At 41.3% G+C, this 20,812-nt stretch overlaps 1 protein-coding gene across 1 annotated transcript in view; it reads right to left on the bottom strand.

Moving 5' to 3' along the window:
- Window positions 1-20,812, bottom strand: part of DNAH5 (dynein axonemal heavy chain 5) — a 378,136-nt gene that overhangs the window by 257,123 nt on the left and 100,201 nt on the right. The window contains exons 3-9 of the mRNA XM_075540865.1: window positions 18,938-19,022; window positions 17,630-17,790; window positions 16,425-16,646; window positions 7,972-8,109; window positions 6,936-7,112; window positions 5,178-5,291; window positions 4,451-4,558 (exon numbers count right to left, since the gene is read on the bottom strand). Of these exons, the coding sequence (XP_075396980.1) occupies window positions 4,451-4,558; window positions 5,178-5,291; window positions 6,936-7,112; window positions 7,972-8,109; window positions 16,425-16,646; window positions 17,630-17,790; window positions 18,938-19,022 (1,005 nt within the window). The remainder of the gene's footprint in view (window positions 1-4,450; window positions 4,559-5,177; window positions 5,292-6,935; window positions 7,113-7,971; window positions 8,110-16,424; window positions 16,647-17,629; window positions 17,791-18,937; window positions 19,023-20,812) is intronic.

Genomic DNA, 20,812 nt, shown 5'->3' on the forward strand with positions numbered 1-20,812 from the left:
AAGAGAAAAGCTAACAGATGGAACCGTTAACATTTTATTCATCCCTTCAAGCTTTAAAACACAGTGCACTTCAGAATTGTCTTGGTAACTTATTTCTATATATGAAAAATAACATTTGGATCATTTAACTTTTGCACGCATCACCTGTATGTTACTGTGTGGTATTGAAGTGGCTTGCAGGTTTGTGTGAGCCTGGGAACTATTCCACAGGTATTTCAAATACCAGCAGGGCCACCCAGGGTGGGCAGGTATTAGCAGAGCTTCCAGACTAAGGGAAAAGACAGACTAGGAAGAAGGACTGATGATCTACTTCTCCAAATCAGTCACTGAAAACCAGAGAGATCACAACAGAGCACTGACTGACCACTTCCTTTGAACATTTTCATCAGCGCAGGAAGGGGAAAGCTCCAGGCAAAGACTGTGGGTTTGTCAGAAAGACAGCAAGAGCAAAGGAAACCCACAGTGAGATGCATTCGCCCAGGAGACACGGTGAAGAGCTCAAACATGCCAGCGATGGGGGGATGGCACAGCACCTGTCCAGCTTTCATTCTGTTGGTCCATCGGGTCACCACCGATCAGTGTGGACTCAACTGCTATCCACCTATCTAGGTCTTGCATGAAATAACAATGTGTGGGATTCCAGTACAGACGGAAGGGGGTTCAGGTGAAACAAGATTGGTGGTTTGTTGATAGCTGAGTTATGGGGTATGTACATGGGAGCTCCATATACAGCCTCCTCTCCTTTCATGCCTGTTTCAAAAATTCTATCACCCAAAAAAAAAGTTTTTACAAATTAGAGAATGGTGGTTTCATAATTTCGCTCCAAAAAGAATACTTTGAAGCACATGAAACTTAGAGTAACTATAATATATAAAAGGAAGTGTATTCTAAGTTACAAGGATGCCTTTCTTTCTACTTCAACTATGACCTACCATATATACTCGAATATAAGCCAGCCCGAGTATAAGCCAAGGTACCTAATTATTACCTGGGAAACCAGAAAAACTGATTGACTTGAGGATAAGCCTAGGGTGGAAAATGCAAAAGCTATTGGTGAGTTTCAATAATCAAAACAAATGAAAATAAAATTACTAAAAATTGATACATCAGTGGGGTAATGTATTTAAATATTTATTTTAAATAAAAAAACATAAATAAAAGGACAAGTCATTTAATATTAGTAAACCAGCACAGTAAGTGGAAAATAGGTTCAACAAAAACAATAAGGTATCAACAATGATACCTTAAGAGTACTATTCCCTGAGCTCAATCAGCAACCAAGCTAAAATGTAAAGAGTTAAAATCCTTCAAAACTGGATTCCTCATCATCATCCGTATCCCAATGCAGAGCGAGATGTTACACCTCACTGGGGTACCACTGACCTGTGTATAAGCCAAACCGCAGTTTTTCATCACACGGCTTATACACGAGTATATACAGTATATTACTCCAACTCTCAAGACTGAGTGCTCCATTTTGATGAAAGAATCCTGATGGAAGTAGGGGAGATGTAGAACAGATTTCCAAGTTCTCATAGAAGCCAGACTTTGAGTCACTGAAGCTAGATGAACCCCCAATACTATTAGCCAAGGTCATCTTTAAACCTTAAACCAAAAAGGGTCCCTAAGGTTTTCTTAAAATCAAATAGTAGGTTAACTTAACTAGAGAGCTTTATGCTCTTAACTTGAGCATTCTGCTCTTTGATGATCTACACAGGATCCGATGCATAAAAGCTACTTGGAGGACTAGGTAGGGAGCTCGCCGGGAAATGAGTTTGTGTTCATGAGAAAGGCACAACACGTGAAAAGAAAATGAGGATGGCTGCCCAACTCGTAGAGTGTACTCAAGGTCGTTGAATTGTATCACAGACACTTGGATTGGTGTGTGTGCTTGTTGCCTCTATTCTCAACAACAACAAATCAAGTGTTTTAAAAACACAAAATTGAGAGTTCCAGAAGGGCTATGCCTCCTACTGCGTCTGCAGTCCGTGCTGAACAAGGTCCCGAAAAGTTGGAAATGCATCCATTTTAATACACCATTTAAAATTGTTGTCTTGGTAATGAAAAAGTCATTTACTTCTTAGAGACTTCAAAATGAGAGTGGCAACAGTGCTTTCCCATAAACATTTACGAGTTAGGACAGAAGGTTTAAGCATGGTTATGTTTTTTGGCAAAAACATTATAATTGCTTCAGAGATTACTGAACGTTGCAAGTGGCTTTTATTCCTATGATTGCTGTTCTAATAATGCCAAGTAAACAACTGTGGCATCATATAAATTAGGAGCAGTGGCATGCAAGATATGATACAGGAAATAGCCAGTTCAGTATAGTTTTTCTTAATTAAAATTTCCCAAAAGAAATAAGCAATGTTCTAAATAGTATAGAAATGAAAAATCCAGAAATACTCTTTTTTCATTTTTATTACATAGAGTACAAAATATTTATTACAGTAATTTAAAAAATAAAATCACCAAACACATTGCCATTTAATAGATTCTGTCACATAGTAACACTATAGATAAGAATAGAACTGTCCCATGTAAGATATGACAAAATAATAATTTATAAATTATCAAGGGTTCAGTGACGGGGAGCAGGGAGGGAGGGAGGAAAATGAAGACCTGATGCCAGGGGCTTGGGTGGGGAGCAAATGTTTTGAAAATTATGAAGGAAACAAATGTACAAATGTGCTTTACACAATAGATGTATGTATGGATTGTGATAAGAGTTGTATGAGCCCCCAATAAAATGATTTTTTAAAAGCTCCTAAAGAACCAGCTAAACTTAATGAAGCAGTTATCAAAAGCCGAACATCATATTTTCCAGGGAATTCACAAAAATATTGACAGTGGGACTTAGCAGCCATATCATATCTTTCAAAGAAATGACCGAAAATAATGTGAAGCACATAGATTTCTCTTCTTCTGAGAGTCTTTACAGCAAGAAGACAGGAGCATGCTCAGCAGGCGGACTGATGAGGGCACTGGCCACACCATCTTGGGCATGCCACTGTCCCTCCCCGGGCCTAAACTGCCTCAACTCTAAAGAGCGTGGGTGAAATGAACTCCAGGTGTGTGTGTGGTGTCAGACTAGGATGCTGTTCTTTCTACGTTCACCCCTGGAGCACACTACCGTACAGCTCACCCTCGACTGTTGGACCCAAATCTTTGCCTAGGTTGACCCAGCCCACAGAGGCAAGATCTCCCACACTGACCAACTAGCTATGACCAAGCACCCACGGGGCTGTGCCCTGGGGCTAAGCCCAGGAGCATGCATGCCAGCAGAGGGTTGCCTTCAGCCTAGCGGAGGAGTCAAACCAAAGTTGATCAAGAAATATGCAAAATTGCACCTGTGTCCATCATGGCACTGTTCACGGTAGCAAGCAGATGGAAACAACGAAAGGTCCATCAGTGGAAGAACTGATGACTAAGCACATACACACACACACACACACACACACACACACGATGGACACATTGCTTCAGAATGATGATGAAACTGTAAAACGCTTCATGGCATGAATGGATTTGAAGGACAATGATGCTGAGTGACTTAGTCAGTCACAAATGGACAAATGTTGCCTGAGATCATTATCATAAAATTTAAAAATCAAGACATCTTCAGACCAAATAAAAGACTAGAACTGCCCCATAGGGCTCCTAAGCTATGTGATCTTTATGTGTGGTCGTTAGATGATTTTGTGTCAACTTGAAGATGTATGACGATGTAAGGATGGAATCCAGTCTGTCAATCAAGTCACAGCATGATGTCTCCTTGGGCGGGTGATCTTCTTAAAAGCAGGGGAAACTGGGAACCTTCCCCTCTCTCTGCCACTTTGCCTTCTTGTCTGCTGGTCCTCTGCTGTCAACCCTGATAGATGCCACCTGCCTGCCATGTTTCCACCAACTTTGGATCCATGAGATTGCACCCTGTACCCATTGGCCTGTAATCTTCCTGCTTCCTGGTTCATCAGTCTGTGTCACCAGCATGTGGCTAAGTGACCCTGAAGAAGGACTTACGGACTAGGATCTGACTCAGAGGCTTGAGTGGGACTGGGCTGGGCTGCTTTCTTGATATATACTTACTTCCTGATAGAAAACCCTTTCTTATACATAGATGAGTGTCACTGAATTTGTTTCTCCAGGCCACTGGCCTAACATGGTATAAAAGCAAACAACCATATTGTTCTCCCACCAAGCTGCGATTGAGTTTAAATTGCCAACCTTTCAGTCAGCAGCCAAGCACCAGTAGCCATTGTGCCCCCAAGGTATCTTACTTTGTCAACAATACCTTATGACTTGGGAAACAATCTCTTACTTCAATTTAATTCTCGTTAAACTGTAATATGCATAGGCAACAGACTGCACCAGTGAAATAAATAATTATTATTTAAAAATTGACTATTGGCCAAGAAATACAGTGACCTTGTAGGCCATGCTATAGACTTACCTTTACAAACAGAGACGTTATCTTCTCAGAGGTGTTATAGTAGTGAGAGACACTATAGATCATTTTAATTGCATTTATAAGTGTAGGAATAGCATCAATGATTGATATCTGGAAGACACCAAAAGTTCCCGGGGCATCAAATGTAGCACAATTACAATAGACCAATCAGTGCATTTCCTTTGGATAAGGTTTTTAAGAAGTTTTCAAATATTATCTAATACTTTACATGAATACAATCTACTTAATAAGTATCTCACTTTATTATTTTAGTCATTGAAGGGTCATAAAATTTTATTTCGACACAAGAAATAGCAACTAGTCGTTATTAACGAGGAGGTTTGTTGTTAGTTTTGTAATTCATGAGGGGGCTTCAAGGCATTCATGTAAAATTTCCACTATCTTTTAATCCCATTTTTTCTCCAACTTTTCAAAGCCCCCTCCTGTATGAGCAGGCACTCTCTAAGCTACAGGATCAAAAGGTAACAAACAGCCAGTGATTTTCACACAAGTCTTCGGAATGTAGTCTACAGGGATGGTGTACGAAGTGGAAAACAGAATACACAGTAAATGGTCGGCTGTCGCACACGCACACACACACAACTTTTTTAAAGAAAAGGTAAGTTTCTAAAGACCTTTGAAACAGACTGCAGTAGCAGTAGGCAAGTACTCAGCACTTGGTTCATCCAGGGCAGAGGGTAGACCAAAGGGGTAGAAGTGCTGGACTCACCGGATCACTGCTGTACAAGGGATCACAGCATTTTTCAAGAGTGTACAAATATTTGACGTTGTCCTTTGCTTCGTTGGATGCATCGGTGATCCGAAGATCCATCTCCCGCCAAGTCTGAGCATAATTTAGGAAAGCGATTTTAAGGCAGTCATTAACAGAGGACCCTTCCTTATAACAAAGGAGCCCGGGTGGTCACAGTCAGACTGCTCCCCACAATGACCGCCGTTAGAAAACCCCAGTGACTCCAATGGAGGAAGATGAGCTTTCTGCTCCTGTGAAGACTGGCAGTCGCGGAATCCCGCAGAGGGCAGCTCTCCCCTGTCCTGTGGGGCTCCTGCAAACCAAAACTGACTCGATGACCGTGAGTCTTGGGGTTTGAAGCGTTACTGCCAGTCCCTGCAGTCAGACCTTCCAATCGTTCTAAGCACAGAACAGAATCCAGAGGGGTGAGGAACACTGCGACACTGGACAGAAATTTTCATTTTTAACTGTTTATCATGACTTGGGTGAAAATCTATAAAGCAAATTGGTTTTCCATTCACCGACTCATAATATTTCCTTTGACACTGGGCAATCCAAAATTTTGATTGAATATTAAAGGAATCGCTTTCAGGCGTTCTCTTATAAAATCAATTTAGTGGCTAGAACTGGAAACCAAGAGCACACAAGGTCTCCCTTTAAGCCCACACACTCTCCCCTCCTGCACTGAACCCGGTGACTTGCTTCTCATAAACTGAATACAATAAAAATGGTGGGATGTCAGTCCTGAGTTCAGTCTGTGGTTTCCATGTTAGAGGCTCTCTCAACCTCTCACTTTCCCTTGTAGAGCTGCCATGTTGTGAACTGCCCCATGGCGCAGAGTTCGAGGAGGCAAGTCTCCGGGCATCAGGGAACTAAGCTTGCCCACAACCATATGAGTGAAGCTAGAAGTTGGTTTCCCCGGTTGAGCCTTTAGATGGGGCAACATACCAAAAACAACCCAGACCTTCAGGCAGAAGCACCAAACTAAGCTATGCCCCAGACCCCTCAACCACAGACTAGAAAATGAATCCATGTTGTTTTAAGCTAACAAGTTTCAGGGCAATTTATCACTTGGCAATACAGAAATAGTAAACCAGAATTTCAGAAGATCATAATAAGTTTTCAGTAGTTCTGGTTACAGCTGGTCAGAATTCATGGAATATATAGATGCATATAGTATATCACATGTATATGACCAAACTCAGTGACCTCATAGGACAGGACAGAACTGCCTCTGTGGGTTTCTGAGACTGGGACACTTGATGGGAGTAGAAAGCCTCATCTTTCTCCCTTGAGAGACTGGGGGATTTCACCTGCTGACCGTGTGGTTTGTAGCCCAACCTGCAACCATACACACACACACTTACAATGAAACCAATGAGATCCATAATTCAAGAGGCTGCCTTGTTTTCCAAGTCTCCCAAGTTTCCCAGCTTTGAGGAAATCTTACTAATTTTTCTGTTGCTTGTTTCAGTGAAAAAAAGGGTTTTTTTAGTTTTCTTTTTCTGAGCGGTTTCAGCTTTTGCAAGTTTCCTGTATGTGGTTGTATACATATGCTGATGGCAGCAAAGGCTCTGTTGAGGGCATCCAAAGTTGTAAACAATGTTATCCCACACTAAAGGCTTCTTTTAAAAGGCACAATCACATTTCCTGTCCCTAAGAACCCTGCGAGGACAGTGAGGAGACCTAGAGGAAATTCACAGCGGATTCCTAAAGCATCAAGAGCTGGCTGCCGACCTTGAGGAGTTTCGACTTGGCGGCTGCAAGCACAGCCAGTGCGGTCTTCACATCTGGGCTTTTCAGCTGGTCCACAAGGTAGTTGAACTGGGACAGCCTTTTCTTCCAGTGCTCCAGCTCAGCTCTGGGGCCCAGGTCATCTGCCTCCTTCCGCAGCTGATTGTTTTCAGCGAGGACCTGCAAGAGAACAGAGGCAACATGGGCCGTTGAGACAAACACGAGGCAGCAAAGAAACAAAGAAAGCTGGATGCCCATTTCAAATGATGCCACTGAATCATGATGCTATTTATTCCTTTATATGCTTTGAATGTCAGTCTTTCACGAAGTGAACATGTTTTCCGTTTTAAAACTTCATTGAAAATGTCATTAAATGCATCCATGTTCCAGCTGAAAGCTACCTACTTAATGCACTTTCAAGGTTGGTGGTTCAAAACCACCAGCCACTTCATGGGCCAAAGATGAGGCTGTCTACTTCGGTAAAGATTAAGCCTTGAAAATGTTAAGGGGTATTTCTACTCCACCCTGTAAAGTCACTAGGAGTCTAACTCAATTCAACAACCATGGGTTTGGTTTTGGGGTTTTAACTTGAGGAAGTTTCCACAGCCAAACATTTAAGGATAAGATATACAGCCTTGAAAAACCTCATGACTTTCCTTAGTTCATTTTAATTGTGCTTACTTTTTACATTTTAATAAATCATTTTATTGGGGGATCTTACAACTCTTATAACAATCCATACATCATATGCTTCCTTTTTAATGTGATAAATAAACACCTTCATTTAGGGCTTTCATAGAAAAAAATTAAGGTAAACTTCAATATTTTGGATGCCATGCTGAATTAGAATATTGTGTACATTTATGCTTATTTCCTTTCCTTAAAATTCTCATTATCTCTTCTTAACTAATAATTATAAATGAACAGTCTATTTAACCACTAAGTTTTCTGGAACATGTGCAAATATACCTCCTGTGATTTCATTGGCTAGGCCAGTCACATGGCATCGACAAACAAATATACGGTTTCTGAAAATTACCTGTTCTGTCTGTTTGATCCATATTTTCATACAGCCTTCTACTTTTTCCAAAGTCTCCGGATTACTAGCTATAACCAGGAAGTCCATAGGTTCTGTCAGAGTTTTCAATTCAAATAGATCACACTTTTGAAGGTTTACCTAATTCAAATAAAAATTAAATAAGATGTTAATTTTTAAAAACGGGCTTTTGGTCAACCCCTAAACCTGAGGATCTTGAGAAAACCCTCTAGCTTCTAAAAGTATAGTTCCCTAAAAGCTTGGTGACAGATATTAAATGCCCAATCTTTCCCTAGGGATTCAGTATGCCACTCAAAATAAATGATCCTACAACAACAAAACAGACTGAGAAAGAAAGAAGAGGAAAACCACAACATCCCAAAATTCAGTAACTCGCAGGAGACATGGGAATTATCCAGTCAAGTCCAGAACAGTCAGCCTTGAAAAAGTGGCATGGATATGGATTAGTGTGCATCGTATTATTCATTCCTTTTCAAAGCGAAGCAACGGAAAATCGCCTGCATCTTTCCCCAGCACCAGCTTTACCATTACTTGGCCAACAATTGAAAAGGGGGTAGATTTTGACCTTACAAAGAAACCTAATATAGTTTTATTTAAGTGCACCGATTGTCACTTCTCTGTCAGCTTGCTACTGCGGTGACTTGCATGTTGTTGTGATGCTGGAAACTATACCACTTGCATTGAGAATACCAGCAGGCTCACCCAGGAACAAGTATCAGCAGAGCTCTCAGACTAAGACAGACTATAAAAATGGACTAGGAAGACCACTTGTGGAAAATTAGCCAATGAAAGCCCTCTGAATAGCAGCATAACACCATCTGATGCAGTGCCAGAAGATGAGCCCCTCAGGTTGGAAGGCCCTGAAAATTTGACTGGAGATGAACTTCCGCATCAACCTCAGAAGAATCCACCTTCATGATCTGGAGCAAAGCCCTCAAGAACCTCCTTTGCTAATGTGGCACAGCTCAAGATGAGATGAAATTGCTGCAAACACCCATGAACAATTGAACTTGGAATGCATCCAGAAAAACTGGTAGCCATCAAATGTAAAATGGAACACATAAAGATCAATATCCTAGGTATTTGTGAGCAGAAATGGACAAGCATGGGCCATTTTCAGTAGGGCCACCTTATAATTTACTGTGCCAGGAATGAAAAATTAAAGAGGAATGGCATGGAATTCATTGTGCAAAAGAACTGTTCAAGTTCTGTCATGCTGTATGTGGTAAGGTAATAGCCATACACCTGCAAGGAAGACCAGCTAATAAAATAATTCAAATTTACAAACCAGTCACTAAAGTCAATGATGAAGAAACTGAAGGATTCTACCAACTTCTTCACCCTGAAATTCATCAAAGATGAAATCAAGAAGCTACAATTACTGGTGATTGGAACAGGAAACCTCCCCCTGTCCACCCCCACCCAGCCAAAAAAGTATAGAATCAAGATGCAATACTAAAAGATTTTAATGGCAAAGACTTGAATACCAAAGGGAAACCGACTTTGGAGGTTTCCAGGGGAGGAAGGATCAGAGTGGGAAAATGAAGCAATGAACCAGAAGGTCCACAGGCATGGCTTGGGTGAAAAGGGGAATGGAGATCCTTAAGAAAGAGAGTGAGCTCAGGGGAGTGGGTGGAAGAGAATACAAGAGGCAACTAAGTTGATGAGTGATTTGAAGTGCTGAATGCAGAGTTGCTGGTCTGAAATGTAAGCCCACAACCACCACCTAATTCACAATAAGAAAAAAATGTATTAAAAATGAAAAGGATGAGGTCTAAGCTATATTGAAGACATTGGTTTAAAGGGGGGGGGGGGGTAGGGGCTCCAGAACCTGACAGAATACCAATTGAAATGTTTCAATGAACTGTTACGATGCAGCAGAAGCACTCACTGGTTTCTGCCAGGAAATTAGAAAGGCAGCTACCTGGCCAACTGACTGGAAGCGAGATCTTCATGTGAGTCCACTCCAAAGAAGGGAGACCCAACAGAGTCCAGAAATTATTGAACAATCTCATTAATATCACATGCAAGTAAAATTATGCTGCAGATAAGTCATCAACAGTTGCAGCAGAACATCTGCTGAAAGCTTCCAGAAATGCAAGCTGGATTCAGAGGAAGACTTGGCGTGATAGATATTATTGCTGTCATGATATGCATTTGGGATCAAAGAAGAGAACACCAGAAAGGGGATTGTTGTTGTTGTTGTTTGTTTGTTGTTGTTGTTAGGTGCCATCAAGTTGGCTCCAACCCATAGCGACCCTATGCACAACAGAACAAAATACTATATGATCCTCGCATTTGTTCCAATGCCTGAGCCCATTGTTGCAACCACTGTGTCAACCCATCGCCTCAGTAGCCTTCCTCTTTGTTGCCCCCCGTCCACATTACTGAACACAATGTCCGTCTCCAGGCACTGGTCATTCCTAAAAATATGTCCAAAATACATAAGACATCTTGTCTCTAAGGAGCACTCTGCCCTTACACTTATTACAATACAGATCAGCTTGTCTTTTCAGCAGTCAATGGCACTTTCAATATTCTGCTGCAGCACCGCAATGCCAATACATTGATTCTTCTAGTCTTCCTTATTCAACATTCAACTTTCACGTGTGTTGGAATGCAATGGGGAATACCATGGCATGGGTCAGGCACACCTTAGGCCTCAGAGTAACATCCTTGCTCTGCAATACTTTTAGGTCGTGTGTAGCAGACTTCCCTAATGTGATACATCTTTTGACCCCCTGACTACTGTTTTTTCCATGAGCATTGATTATGATTGTGGATCCAAGTAAGACAAAGTCCTTGACAACTCCAACCTTTTCTCCATTTATCATTTATCAAGATATTACCTAGTGCTCCACTTGTGAAGTTGGGAGGTTTCCCTCCTCTTTTACAAAGGTGATTAACTAAAACCAGGAAGGATCCTTCAGACTATGTGAAATTTTGTCTTTGCAATGTCATGGCTCATTCATAATTTTGTTCTGTTCTTCCAATTGGCATATACAATTTTCAGAACTCTTGTACTTGGAAGGCTGGAAGGGCCCAAACTTTGAAATAGTGTCATGTTTCCACTGTTTGGGTTTTTTGGGTTTTTTTTTTAGTTTCCGGTGTTTTGAATGTTTTGATTTGTTGTTTTAAACTAAAACTATATAAAGCTTGTTAATTAAATAGAAGAGTTCTAAATTAAAAAAAAAAAACAGCTACAGTCTGGGAAACTAAGAGGATGGGGATTGTGTTGAGTCAGCAATGACTCAATGGCCCCGAGTTTGGTTTGGTTTGGTTTTCAGCAAGCAAGTTTCTGTCATCTATGTACCTCAAGCTGTGAATAAGTTTTCCTCAAGTCTTGATGCAAAACTCTTCTTTGTATAATCTAGCTTCTCTGTTGATTTGCTCAGCAAATACATTGAACAAGCACGGTAAGAGGATGCAACCTTGAGGCACACCTTCCCTGATTTTAAATTATGTAGTTTTCCTTTGTTCTGTTTGCACAACTGCCTCTTGATCGATATACAGGTTCAAAATGAGCACAATACAACGTTCTGAACTTCTCATTCTTCTCAAGGTTATCCGCGGCTTCTTATGGCCCACACAGTTGAATACCTTTGCACAGTCAATGAAACACAAGCAAACATCTGTCTGGTGTTCTCAGCTTTGACCCAAGTCCCATCTGGCATCAGCAATGATATCGCTTGTTCCACCTCCTTTTCTGAATCTGGCCTGAACTTCTAGAAGTTCCCTGTCAAGGTACTGCTGCAATCATTGTTGGATGATCTTCAGCAAAATTTAGCTTGTGTGCAATATCAATGACATAATTCTGTAATTCAAACCATTTTTTGGAATGGGCACAAATATGGATCTGTTCCAGTCAGCTGGCCAACGGGCTGTCTTTCAAATTTCTGGACATAGTCTGGTGAGTGTTTCCAGTGCTTCTTCAGCTTTCTGAAGCATTTCAATGGCTACTCTGTGAATTCCTGAGCCTTATTTTTGGCTAATGGCTTCTGTTCAGTTTGAACTTCTTCCTTCAGCACCATTAACTCTTGTTTATATGCTACCTCCTGAAATGGTGAAGTAGTAATGAGTTCTTCTTGGTACAGTGACTCTATGTATTGTTTTCTTCTTGATGCTCCCTGCATCAGTTGATATTTTGCTTATAGAGTCTTTCAAAATTGCAATTCAAGGCTTGATTTTTTTTTCCTTGAGTTCTTTCAGTTTCAGATCTATTGAGTGTGAACTTCCCTTTAGGTTTCTAATTCTAGGTCCATGCGCACTTGTCTGTTAGTTGGTTGTGCTGTGGTGGCTTGTGTGTTGCTGTGATGCTGGATGCTATATCACTGGTATTTATTTCAAATGTCAACAGGGTCACCCAACGTGAACAAGTTTCAGTGGAGCTTCATGGCTAAGAAAAAAACTTCAAAAGACCACTCAGTTCCCCACTCTGGAGGGAAAAGCCACTGAAAACCTAATGCATTGCTTCAAAGCACTGTCAAACACTGAAAGCCTAAACAAAGGAAAGAGAACGTCGGAGACACTACAGGAGGACGGGCCCCTCAGGTCTGCCAGGGCTCAAAATGTGACTAAAGAGGAGATGGTTTCCTTGAGGGGAGTTGACCAGGGTGACCTGAGTCGGGCAAAGCCTGTGGGAGGGGATCCTCTGGGGTCTTCGTGAGCTGATGGGGCGCAATTCAAGGTAAAGGGAAGCAGCTGCTAAAATCTTCTAGTGATTGGAGTGGAATGTGTGAAGTATGATTAGGAAAATTGAAAGTGATCAAAAACTAAATGGAACACATAAAAATCAATATCCCAGGCATCAGTGAGCTGAAATGGACTGGTATTGGCCATTTCGAATCAGAAAATCATGATTTACTACCCAGGAATAACACAACCAAGAGGCGTGGCATTCCTTGTCAGAAAGGATCTTGCTAAATCCATCATGAAGTACAATCTTATCTGTGATCAGATTATATATATTCACCTTCAAGGAAATCCAATCACTATAACTATTATTCAAATTTATGCACCAAACACAAAAGCTAGTCATGAAAAATTGAAGAATTCTACCAAAACTTCAGTGATAAATTGCTCAAACATGTAATTAAGATTTATTGATCATTATTGGTGATTAGAATGCAAAAGTTAGAAACAAAAAGGAAGGAACAGTAGTTGGAAAACATGGATTTGGTGTAAAAATGAAGCTGGTGAGAACATGATAGATTTTTGCAAAACCAACAACTTGTTCATAGAAAATACTTTTTTTCAACAACACAAAAGGCAACTATGCACGTGGACATGCCCAAATGGAATACACAGAAATCTCGACTATGTCTGTGTGGGAAGAAACGATGGAGAAGTTCAGTTTCAGCAGCTAAAACCAGACTAGGGGCTGACTGTGGACAGACCATCAATTGCTCGTATGTAAGTTCAAGGGCAACAAGAAGGCCCTCGAGAAACTGGATTGACCCAGAACCTACACTGTGGCTGTGCTCAGGCACAGGAACAATTGTGAAGATGGTGCAGGACTGTCCTGTGCTTCGTCCTATTGTGCGTACTGTTGCTGTGGGTTGGAGTTGACTCAATGGCACCTGACAACAAGAAGTTCAGGATAAAGCTGAAGAAAACTAAGACAACTCCACAAGAATCGATGGAGGATACCGGAAGGATGGCACCCAGAGAGAGTCTCCTACCAAGAACTCTCTTTGCCCAAGCCAGAAGCCAATAGGCAGGGACCCGAATTCTGGGAAATCAGATGTGAGACCTGAATTCTTGGTACTCCAGGAATATTTGGGATTTCCTCCCTGCTTTTTAACAACCAGAGAATGCTGTGGAGCTCCACACAGCAGCAGACCTCCTTGGCTCCCCTGTCCACTAACTCAGCAACTAGTCAATGTGAGATACTCTACCCTTCTAGATTACTACCAATTCGAATGCCCCTTTCACATAGTGCCCTCATCCTTCTCTGGACCCTGAAAACTCTGTGTGGAGACCAGAACTCATCGTGGGCGGCAGAGAATCTCCAAAGCTCCATGTTATCAATAGCCTCCAGATAGAAACCCAGGTAACATAACAAATCTCACCCAGAATCTAACAGGTAAGGACCCCACCCTCGTAAACCAGATGTCCTGTCTGAACTCTGAGCCCTTCTTGATTTTCTCCCTTCTTTCTTGTAAAAAAAACAGACACAAAACTCTTTCTCCCCCAGAGAACCTGGAACTCGGCATTCCAATGAGTCTTCAAAGCTCTTCCTCCCTATACCCACCACACACACACACACACACACACACACACACACTACTTTCAAATTCCTTTCACCCTAGGATGCAAAGCAAAAGCACAAGCACTTCACACCTTCTGTTTGGATCCAAACATCTGACATGACCGCACATCTCACATTACTGACGATCAGCATTGTTATAAAACCTTCCAATACTTTGAACACTACAGGTTTACAAACTTGTCTTATTACCATCAACTCTCATGGGACAAGAAAAATGCCTACACATCTAAAATAGTTCACAAAGGCAGTATTCTACATCCTATTTTGATGAGTAGTGACGGTTGTCTTATAAGCTCATGACCAGCTATGTAAGGTGAAAGTACTGGTTCTCCCTGTCTGGAGGTAAGAAAGGCGATATAAATGGAATACACGTGATAACAATTAGTCCAGTGGATTAATGGGCCATGTAAGCATCAGTCTCCACAACCCTGACTTATGAAGGAGTGCTCTGGAAAGGATCACATTAGAAGGCCCTAGGCTGGCTGCAAGAAAAATATGGAGCTAAACTCAAAATTGTTTTTTTAATGGCAGTTTTATTCATTAGATAAAGACAGATGGGGCCCCCCAACACTGTGGACCTTAGTCATTCATCACATCTACACCAGAACTCACCCCTGTATTGGAATAATCAACCATGTAACATCAAAAGGGCAGTACTTACCCAAGGACAAAGAATAGAGGTTTAGAAAAGAAAGAGGAAGGGAAACCAGAAGTGCCGGGAGAAAGCGGAAAAGCGGTGGTTCGTTGGAGGGATTCCCTCATAAATGGACACCATGAAACAAAATGGGCACGAAGTGTTGAATGAAAACTGACAATCTGCTCGGAAGCCTTCGCCTAACTCACAATGAAAGACTTCTTAAAGGTCTACACATGTTTTTTGAAGATTTGCAGGATAGCTAAATTAAAACCAGCTAAAATGATAGGAATTTCCAAACACTTCACTGAGCCCGTGCAAAGCTGATACATGGACCAAGAGGCAGTTGTGCAAACAAAACAAGGGGATATTTCATGGTTTAAAACCAGGAAAGGTGTGTGTCAGGGTTGTATCCTCTCGCCATACTTGTTCGCTCTGCGTGCTAAGGAAGTCATGAGAGAAGCTGGCCTACATAAAGAAGGATGTGGCATCAGGATTGGAGGAAGGCTTATTAACAACCTGCAGTGCGCAGATGACACGCCTTGCTTGCTGAAAATGAGGACTGACAGCATTTACTGATGAAGATCAAGGATTTCAGTCTGCATGACAACAATTTTGTCAAGAAGCCCAAACTCTCACAACTGGACCAATGAGTCACATCGTGATAAATGAAGAAAAGGTTGAAGTTGTCAAAGATTTTGTCTTACTTGGAACCAAAATCAACGCTCATGGAAGCAGCAATCAAGAGATCAAGTGACATGTTGCATTAGGTAAATCTGCTGCACAAGACCTCTGCAGAGTATTAAAAAGCAAGGATATTACTTCAAGGACTAAGGTCAGCCTGACCCAAGCCATGGTATTTTCAATTGCCTCGTGTGCATATGGAAGTTGGATATTGAAATTTAAAGCTACAGAGCAGAGTCATAGATGCATTTGGATTGTGGTGCTAGAGGAGAATATTGCAAGTACCATGGACTGCTGAAAGGACAAAGAAGTCTGGCTTGGAAGAAGTGTGACCAGAGTGCTCCTCTGAGGCAAGGATGGTGAGGCTTCGTCTGACATAGTTCGGGCGCATTGTCAGGAGAGACCAGTCCCTCGAGAAAGGCATCCTGTTTTGTAAAGTAGAGGATAAGAAGGACGGCGCTCATGGAGAAAGGTGGACCCCTGGCCTGCAGCCATGAGTTCAATCTCAGGGGCAGTCGGGAGCAAGGCGCAGGGCAGGGCAGGGTTTGTTCTGTGCTTTGTGCTGGAACCAACTTGGTGGCACCTGACAACAAGAGGGGAAGTTATTAAGGAGCTCCAGGGGTACACCAGGTAAACCCTCAACCATTAAGTAGGAGGGTGGCAGTTCCATCCCACCCAGGGGCTCCATGGGAGAAGGACCTGTCACTCTCCTCCTGCAAAATGACAGCCTACAACCCCTAGGGGCAGTCTTACTATCATGGGCGTTCGCTCTGAGTCGAAATCATCTGAGTAGCATCCAACAAGAGAAATAGCTTATGTGTGTACATGATATTTATTCCGTCTTACCTTCTCTTTCAGACTCTCTTGAGCCCCTGACAGAACGCTCACAAAGTTTTCCAGAGAGCACAAAAAGTCCTGCCGGATGCTAGATGCCTCCTGAAGACCGTCACCCCCGCCCCAGCCGTGGTCCGTGGCTCTGAGGGCAGGAATGAAGATGTCTGAGAGCAAACGTCTCATGCTGTTTAGCAGGCCCCCATCAGCGGGGTCCAGCATGTTGAAACTCAGGTCCTGGGAAAGCAATTAGAAGGCTCTTTACAACAAAAAAGTACTTTAACCCCCCACATGGCTGCTAAGTCACTTCTGCATATGAATTCATCGCTGATCAAGAGGTATCACTGGCTACAAAATAAATCTCATCACCCTCAAAGGGGCAAGTACCAAGATAAAAGTAGCTTATTAGCCAGTGTATTGCTCTGATCAAACGGAGGGCAGGAGGCAAACTTGTGCAGATGTACTGCACTTTGCATTATAAATGAATGAAGTGATCCCTCAATATTAGGAACCCCACTTGAGGTATATAAAATATACCAAAAGGCAAATTATGTGTAGAGAATTCTCTTGAAAAGATCCCCATACACATTAACTCATATTTAGTGCCATGCTAATCTGAGTATTTAATTTAATAATTTAGTTTAATAAATTAAATACTAATACTTGATTTTCAACAGATTCAAAGTGAATGTCTGAATTGTTGGTTTCAAATATTCATATGTAGAGGTATATAGATAGCTCCTTAGAGGCCAGGATGGGGAGCCTCGGGTACTTTGGACATGTCGTCAGGCAAAACAAGTCCCTGGAGATCATCACATTTTAAAAAGTAGAGAGCCAGTAAGAAGAGGAATATTCTCGACAAGACAGACACAGCAGCTGCAACAATGAGCTCAAACATAAGAACGATTTTAAGGACGGGGCAGGACCCGGTAGTGCTTCGTCTGTTGTATATAGGGTTTCTATGAGTCAGAACCGACTCAACCACATGTAACAAAAACATGGATGAAGACACAACACAGGATTTCAAAAACTTCATGGAAAACTGAAGTTAAAAACTGGAAAATTTCCAGGAGGTCTTTGAAGCACCCTTGTATACATACTTCTGTGCAAATGTTTTCAGCTATTACAATGCACTGTGAGAGAGCACTCTCTGTACACGTTGATTTGGGTACGATGTAAACTGGGGCAATTCCGTGTAAACAGCTGATCTTGTCCCTTACCCGATGGATGTTCTCTGGAGTGATGGCTTTGGAAGGGTCAGTTCTGATGAAGAACACACAGACTCCCGTAAGAGCAACATCTTTGCCTTCCGTCACGAACACCTTGGGTTTTTTGGCCTTTCCAGAAACAAGATTTACCCCTCCTGAAGGGCCAGCTTGTCCTACAAATGCAAAAGATTTTCGTTTCACGAATGCTCTTCTGAGACACTGTGATCACCTCTTGAAAAGAAGCTTCCCTGTTAAAATTGTGTTCCTTTGCTCCAGATGGGTCAATAAGTTGGACAACCACTAATCTGAACCCTAAAGTGCTCTAAAGCTGTGTGCTTCATCCAAGGTCATATCAAATTGATAAGTTTGGAGAAATGCCAGTTTTATTTCCAGTATGCATACATAATTTCCTCAGTTTTTAAAGAACCCCCCTAAAAATAGTATTGTCGTGATATATTCTAAGAACAATAACAATTTTCCTTATTTTCAAACGAGTCATAAAAGGATGCATATGATACTTGAGCATGATCAGAATGTATCTGTTTATATCCCTAACTTAGGCTTTAAAATTATATTAACCCACTTAACGTACAGTGGGAGACGCCAATTGAACCCACGCAAAGATATGCAAATGTTTAAGGAAAATGAATAAGCCTGTTAGGAAATATCACTAATTTAAATCACAGTTAGTCAAAAATATATACATACTGGGGTATTTCACTGAAAAAGCAGACTTGGGCTTACTGGCAATAATTCCTACATTCAAAATAAATAATGCCTACATAGACATGAAACGGATGGCCATGAGAGACTCTGGAACATAATTACCAAGAATGAACTAATGTGCAATAAAAGGAAGCCTCAAAACATAAACCGCTTTACAGCACGGCGTGATAAGGTAAACAAAATATCCCAAATAAAATTAGCCTAAATAAAGTTACCCCGTTATCTGTCTGCTTCTAACTCTCGAACTCACAGCCATTGAATCAGTTACAAATCACGATGACCCTATCGGACAAAGTAGGACTACTACCCCTTTGCGGTTTCTGAGACTTGAAATCTCTACAGGAGTAGACAGCCTCGTCTTTCTCCCTATAGCAGCCAGTGGGTTAGAACCTCTGACGTTATAGTTTACAGCTCAATGTGTAACCCACTACCCACTCCTAAAAACCACACTCACTGCACATCCCTGCTCCCCACCTCCTCTGACAAGGAAATGTAAGTGGTCTGGTCAGTTTTCACAGTAGCCTTCTGCTTCATGCCTCTTTAGGGTCACTCTGAACACACCTTCCTGAGTTATGCCCCATCAAAGTTAGATACCTGTTTCTGCTACCTCCACATCCTGATAGTAAAACATAAGGTGGCGGAGGCCGCCAGCAACAAAAAGTTGATCAATTCTTTCAACCTGAGGAATAAAAAGGTAAGTTAATAACTTTCTCCAGAATCAGAAAACTTCATTTAGATCAGCTTTGATAATAGTATTGCTGTTGTTAAGAGTATATGTACTACTCATATAGTAAAAATTTCAAATCCCAGCCCTCTGACACCCTCATGATAGTACATTTGTTTGAGACCATAATTGCCGCCACTTTGTCAGTTCTTTTCCTTGGGGGTCTTCTTCTTGATGATGTAACAAATTGAAATGTATGCTCATTTTTCTTATTCATAATGAACTGTGTCTACTGCATCCCATATGTGTTAGGCACCATTAAGTACATTCCAAGCTAACTTGGAGACATCAAGGTTTTGCTGATGTGTCTTATTCATTGTCCAGCTTTCACATGCATGTGAAGTGATTGAAAAATACTTGGGTTGGGTCAAAAAAACACAAAACCAAACTCACTGCCATTGAGCCAATGCTGACTCATCGTGACCCCCTGTGGATTTCTGAAACTGTCACTGTTTAGGGGAGGAGAAAGCCCAGTCTTTCAGCCATGGAGCTGCTGGTGGCTGCAAACTTCTAACCCCGCGATCACAGCCCAACTCTTAACGCTGACACCACCAGGGCTTGGGTCAACACACCCTGTTCCTCAGAGTGACATACGCGCTCCTTTTCATTTGAAAGAGATCTTGTTTAGCACACTTGCCCAATACAGTACCTCTGCTCTTTTCTTGACTATTGTTTCCATGAACATAGATTGTGGATCCAAGTATAATAAAATTGTTGACAACATCAATCCATTCTCCTTTATCGAGATGTTTTTATTGATCCACTGTATTGATCTTGGTTTTCTTTCTGTTAAGGTGTAATCCATACTGAAATCTGGAGTCTTTGATCTTCATCAATTTAAATACTTCAAGACCCTTCAGTTTCACAAAGCAAGGCTGTGTCATCTGAATATTGCCATTTATTAGTGTGTCTTTTTATAACCCTGATGCTGCTTTCTTCTTTATATAATCCAGCTTCTCAATTTGCTCAGCACACAAATTCAATAAGTATAGTAAGTGTGGTAAAAGGATACAGCACTAACTCTCATCCTTCCTGATTTCAAACTTCTTGTTCTGTTTGAGTGACTATCAGTCTGTGTACACATTCCACATGAGTGTATGAGCAATTGATTGTCATTTCTTCAGTCAATATTTGGTCTTCTTCTGATGATATCAAGCTTTTCCATTGACTCTTTAATAGATACAGTGGATTTCATTCTGTGTATCTCACCTAACAAACTTTATGTATATAATTGCTATTAGGGTGTTGGGGAGGAAAAAAGCTATTTACAATAATAAGTCCTTGGTTTTACAGAATTCTAATATGTGATCTCTGGTCTCATTTCTACCACCAAGGCTCTATTTCTCAATTACTGACCCTTCATCTTAATTTCAAACTCTGACATTCCAATCACTGATAATTATTTATGCATCTTGGTTGTATGTTTAATGAATTTCATAACACAAGAGTTGGAAAATACCTTCATCTTTGGCATCAATACTTGGTGTGTAAATTTGAATAGCAGTCATATTAATTAACTATTTTGAAAGCACATGGACATGATTTTCCCAGCACTGTACTTCATGTTAGATCTTGAAAATTCTCTTTTTGACATTAATGTGATGCACTTCCCCTAGAATTTTTCAAATTGGGCATAGTAGACTATGATTCAAAATGACCGGTACAGATCCACTTCAGCTCACGAATTCTAGAATACTGATCTTCAAGCATTTCATTTTTGACACCTCCCAATTTTCCTAGATTTA

The sequence above is a fragment of the Tenrec ecaudatus genome, chromosome 2 (assembly GCF_050624435.1).
Source record: "Tenrec ecaudatus isolate mTenEca1 chromosome 2, mTenEca1.hap1, whole genome shotgun sequence".
NCBI classification, from domain to species: domain Eukaryota; kingdom Metazoa; phylum Chordata; class Mammalia; order Afrosoricida; family Tenrecidae; genus Tenrec; species Tenrec ecaudatus.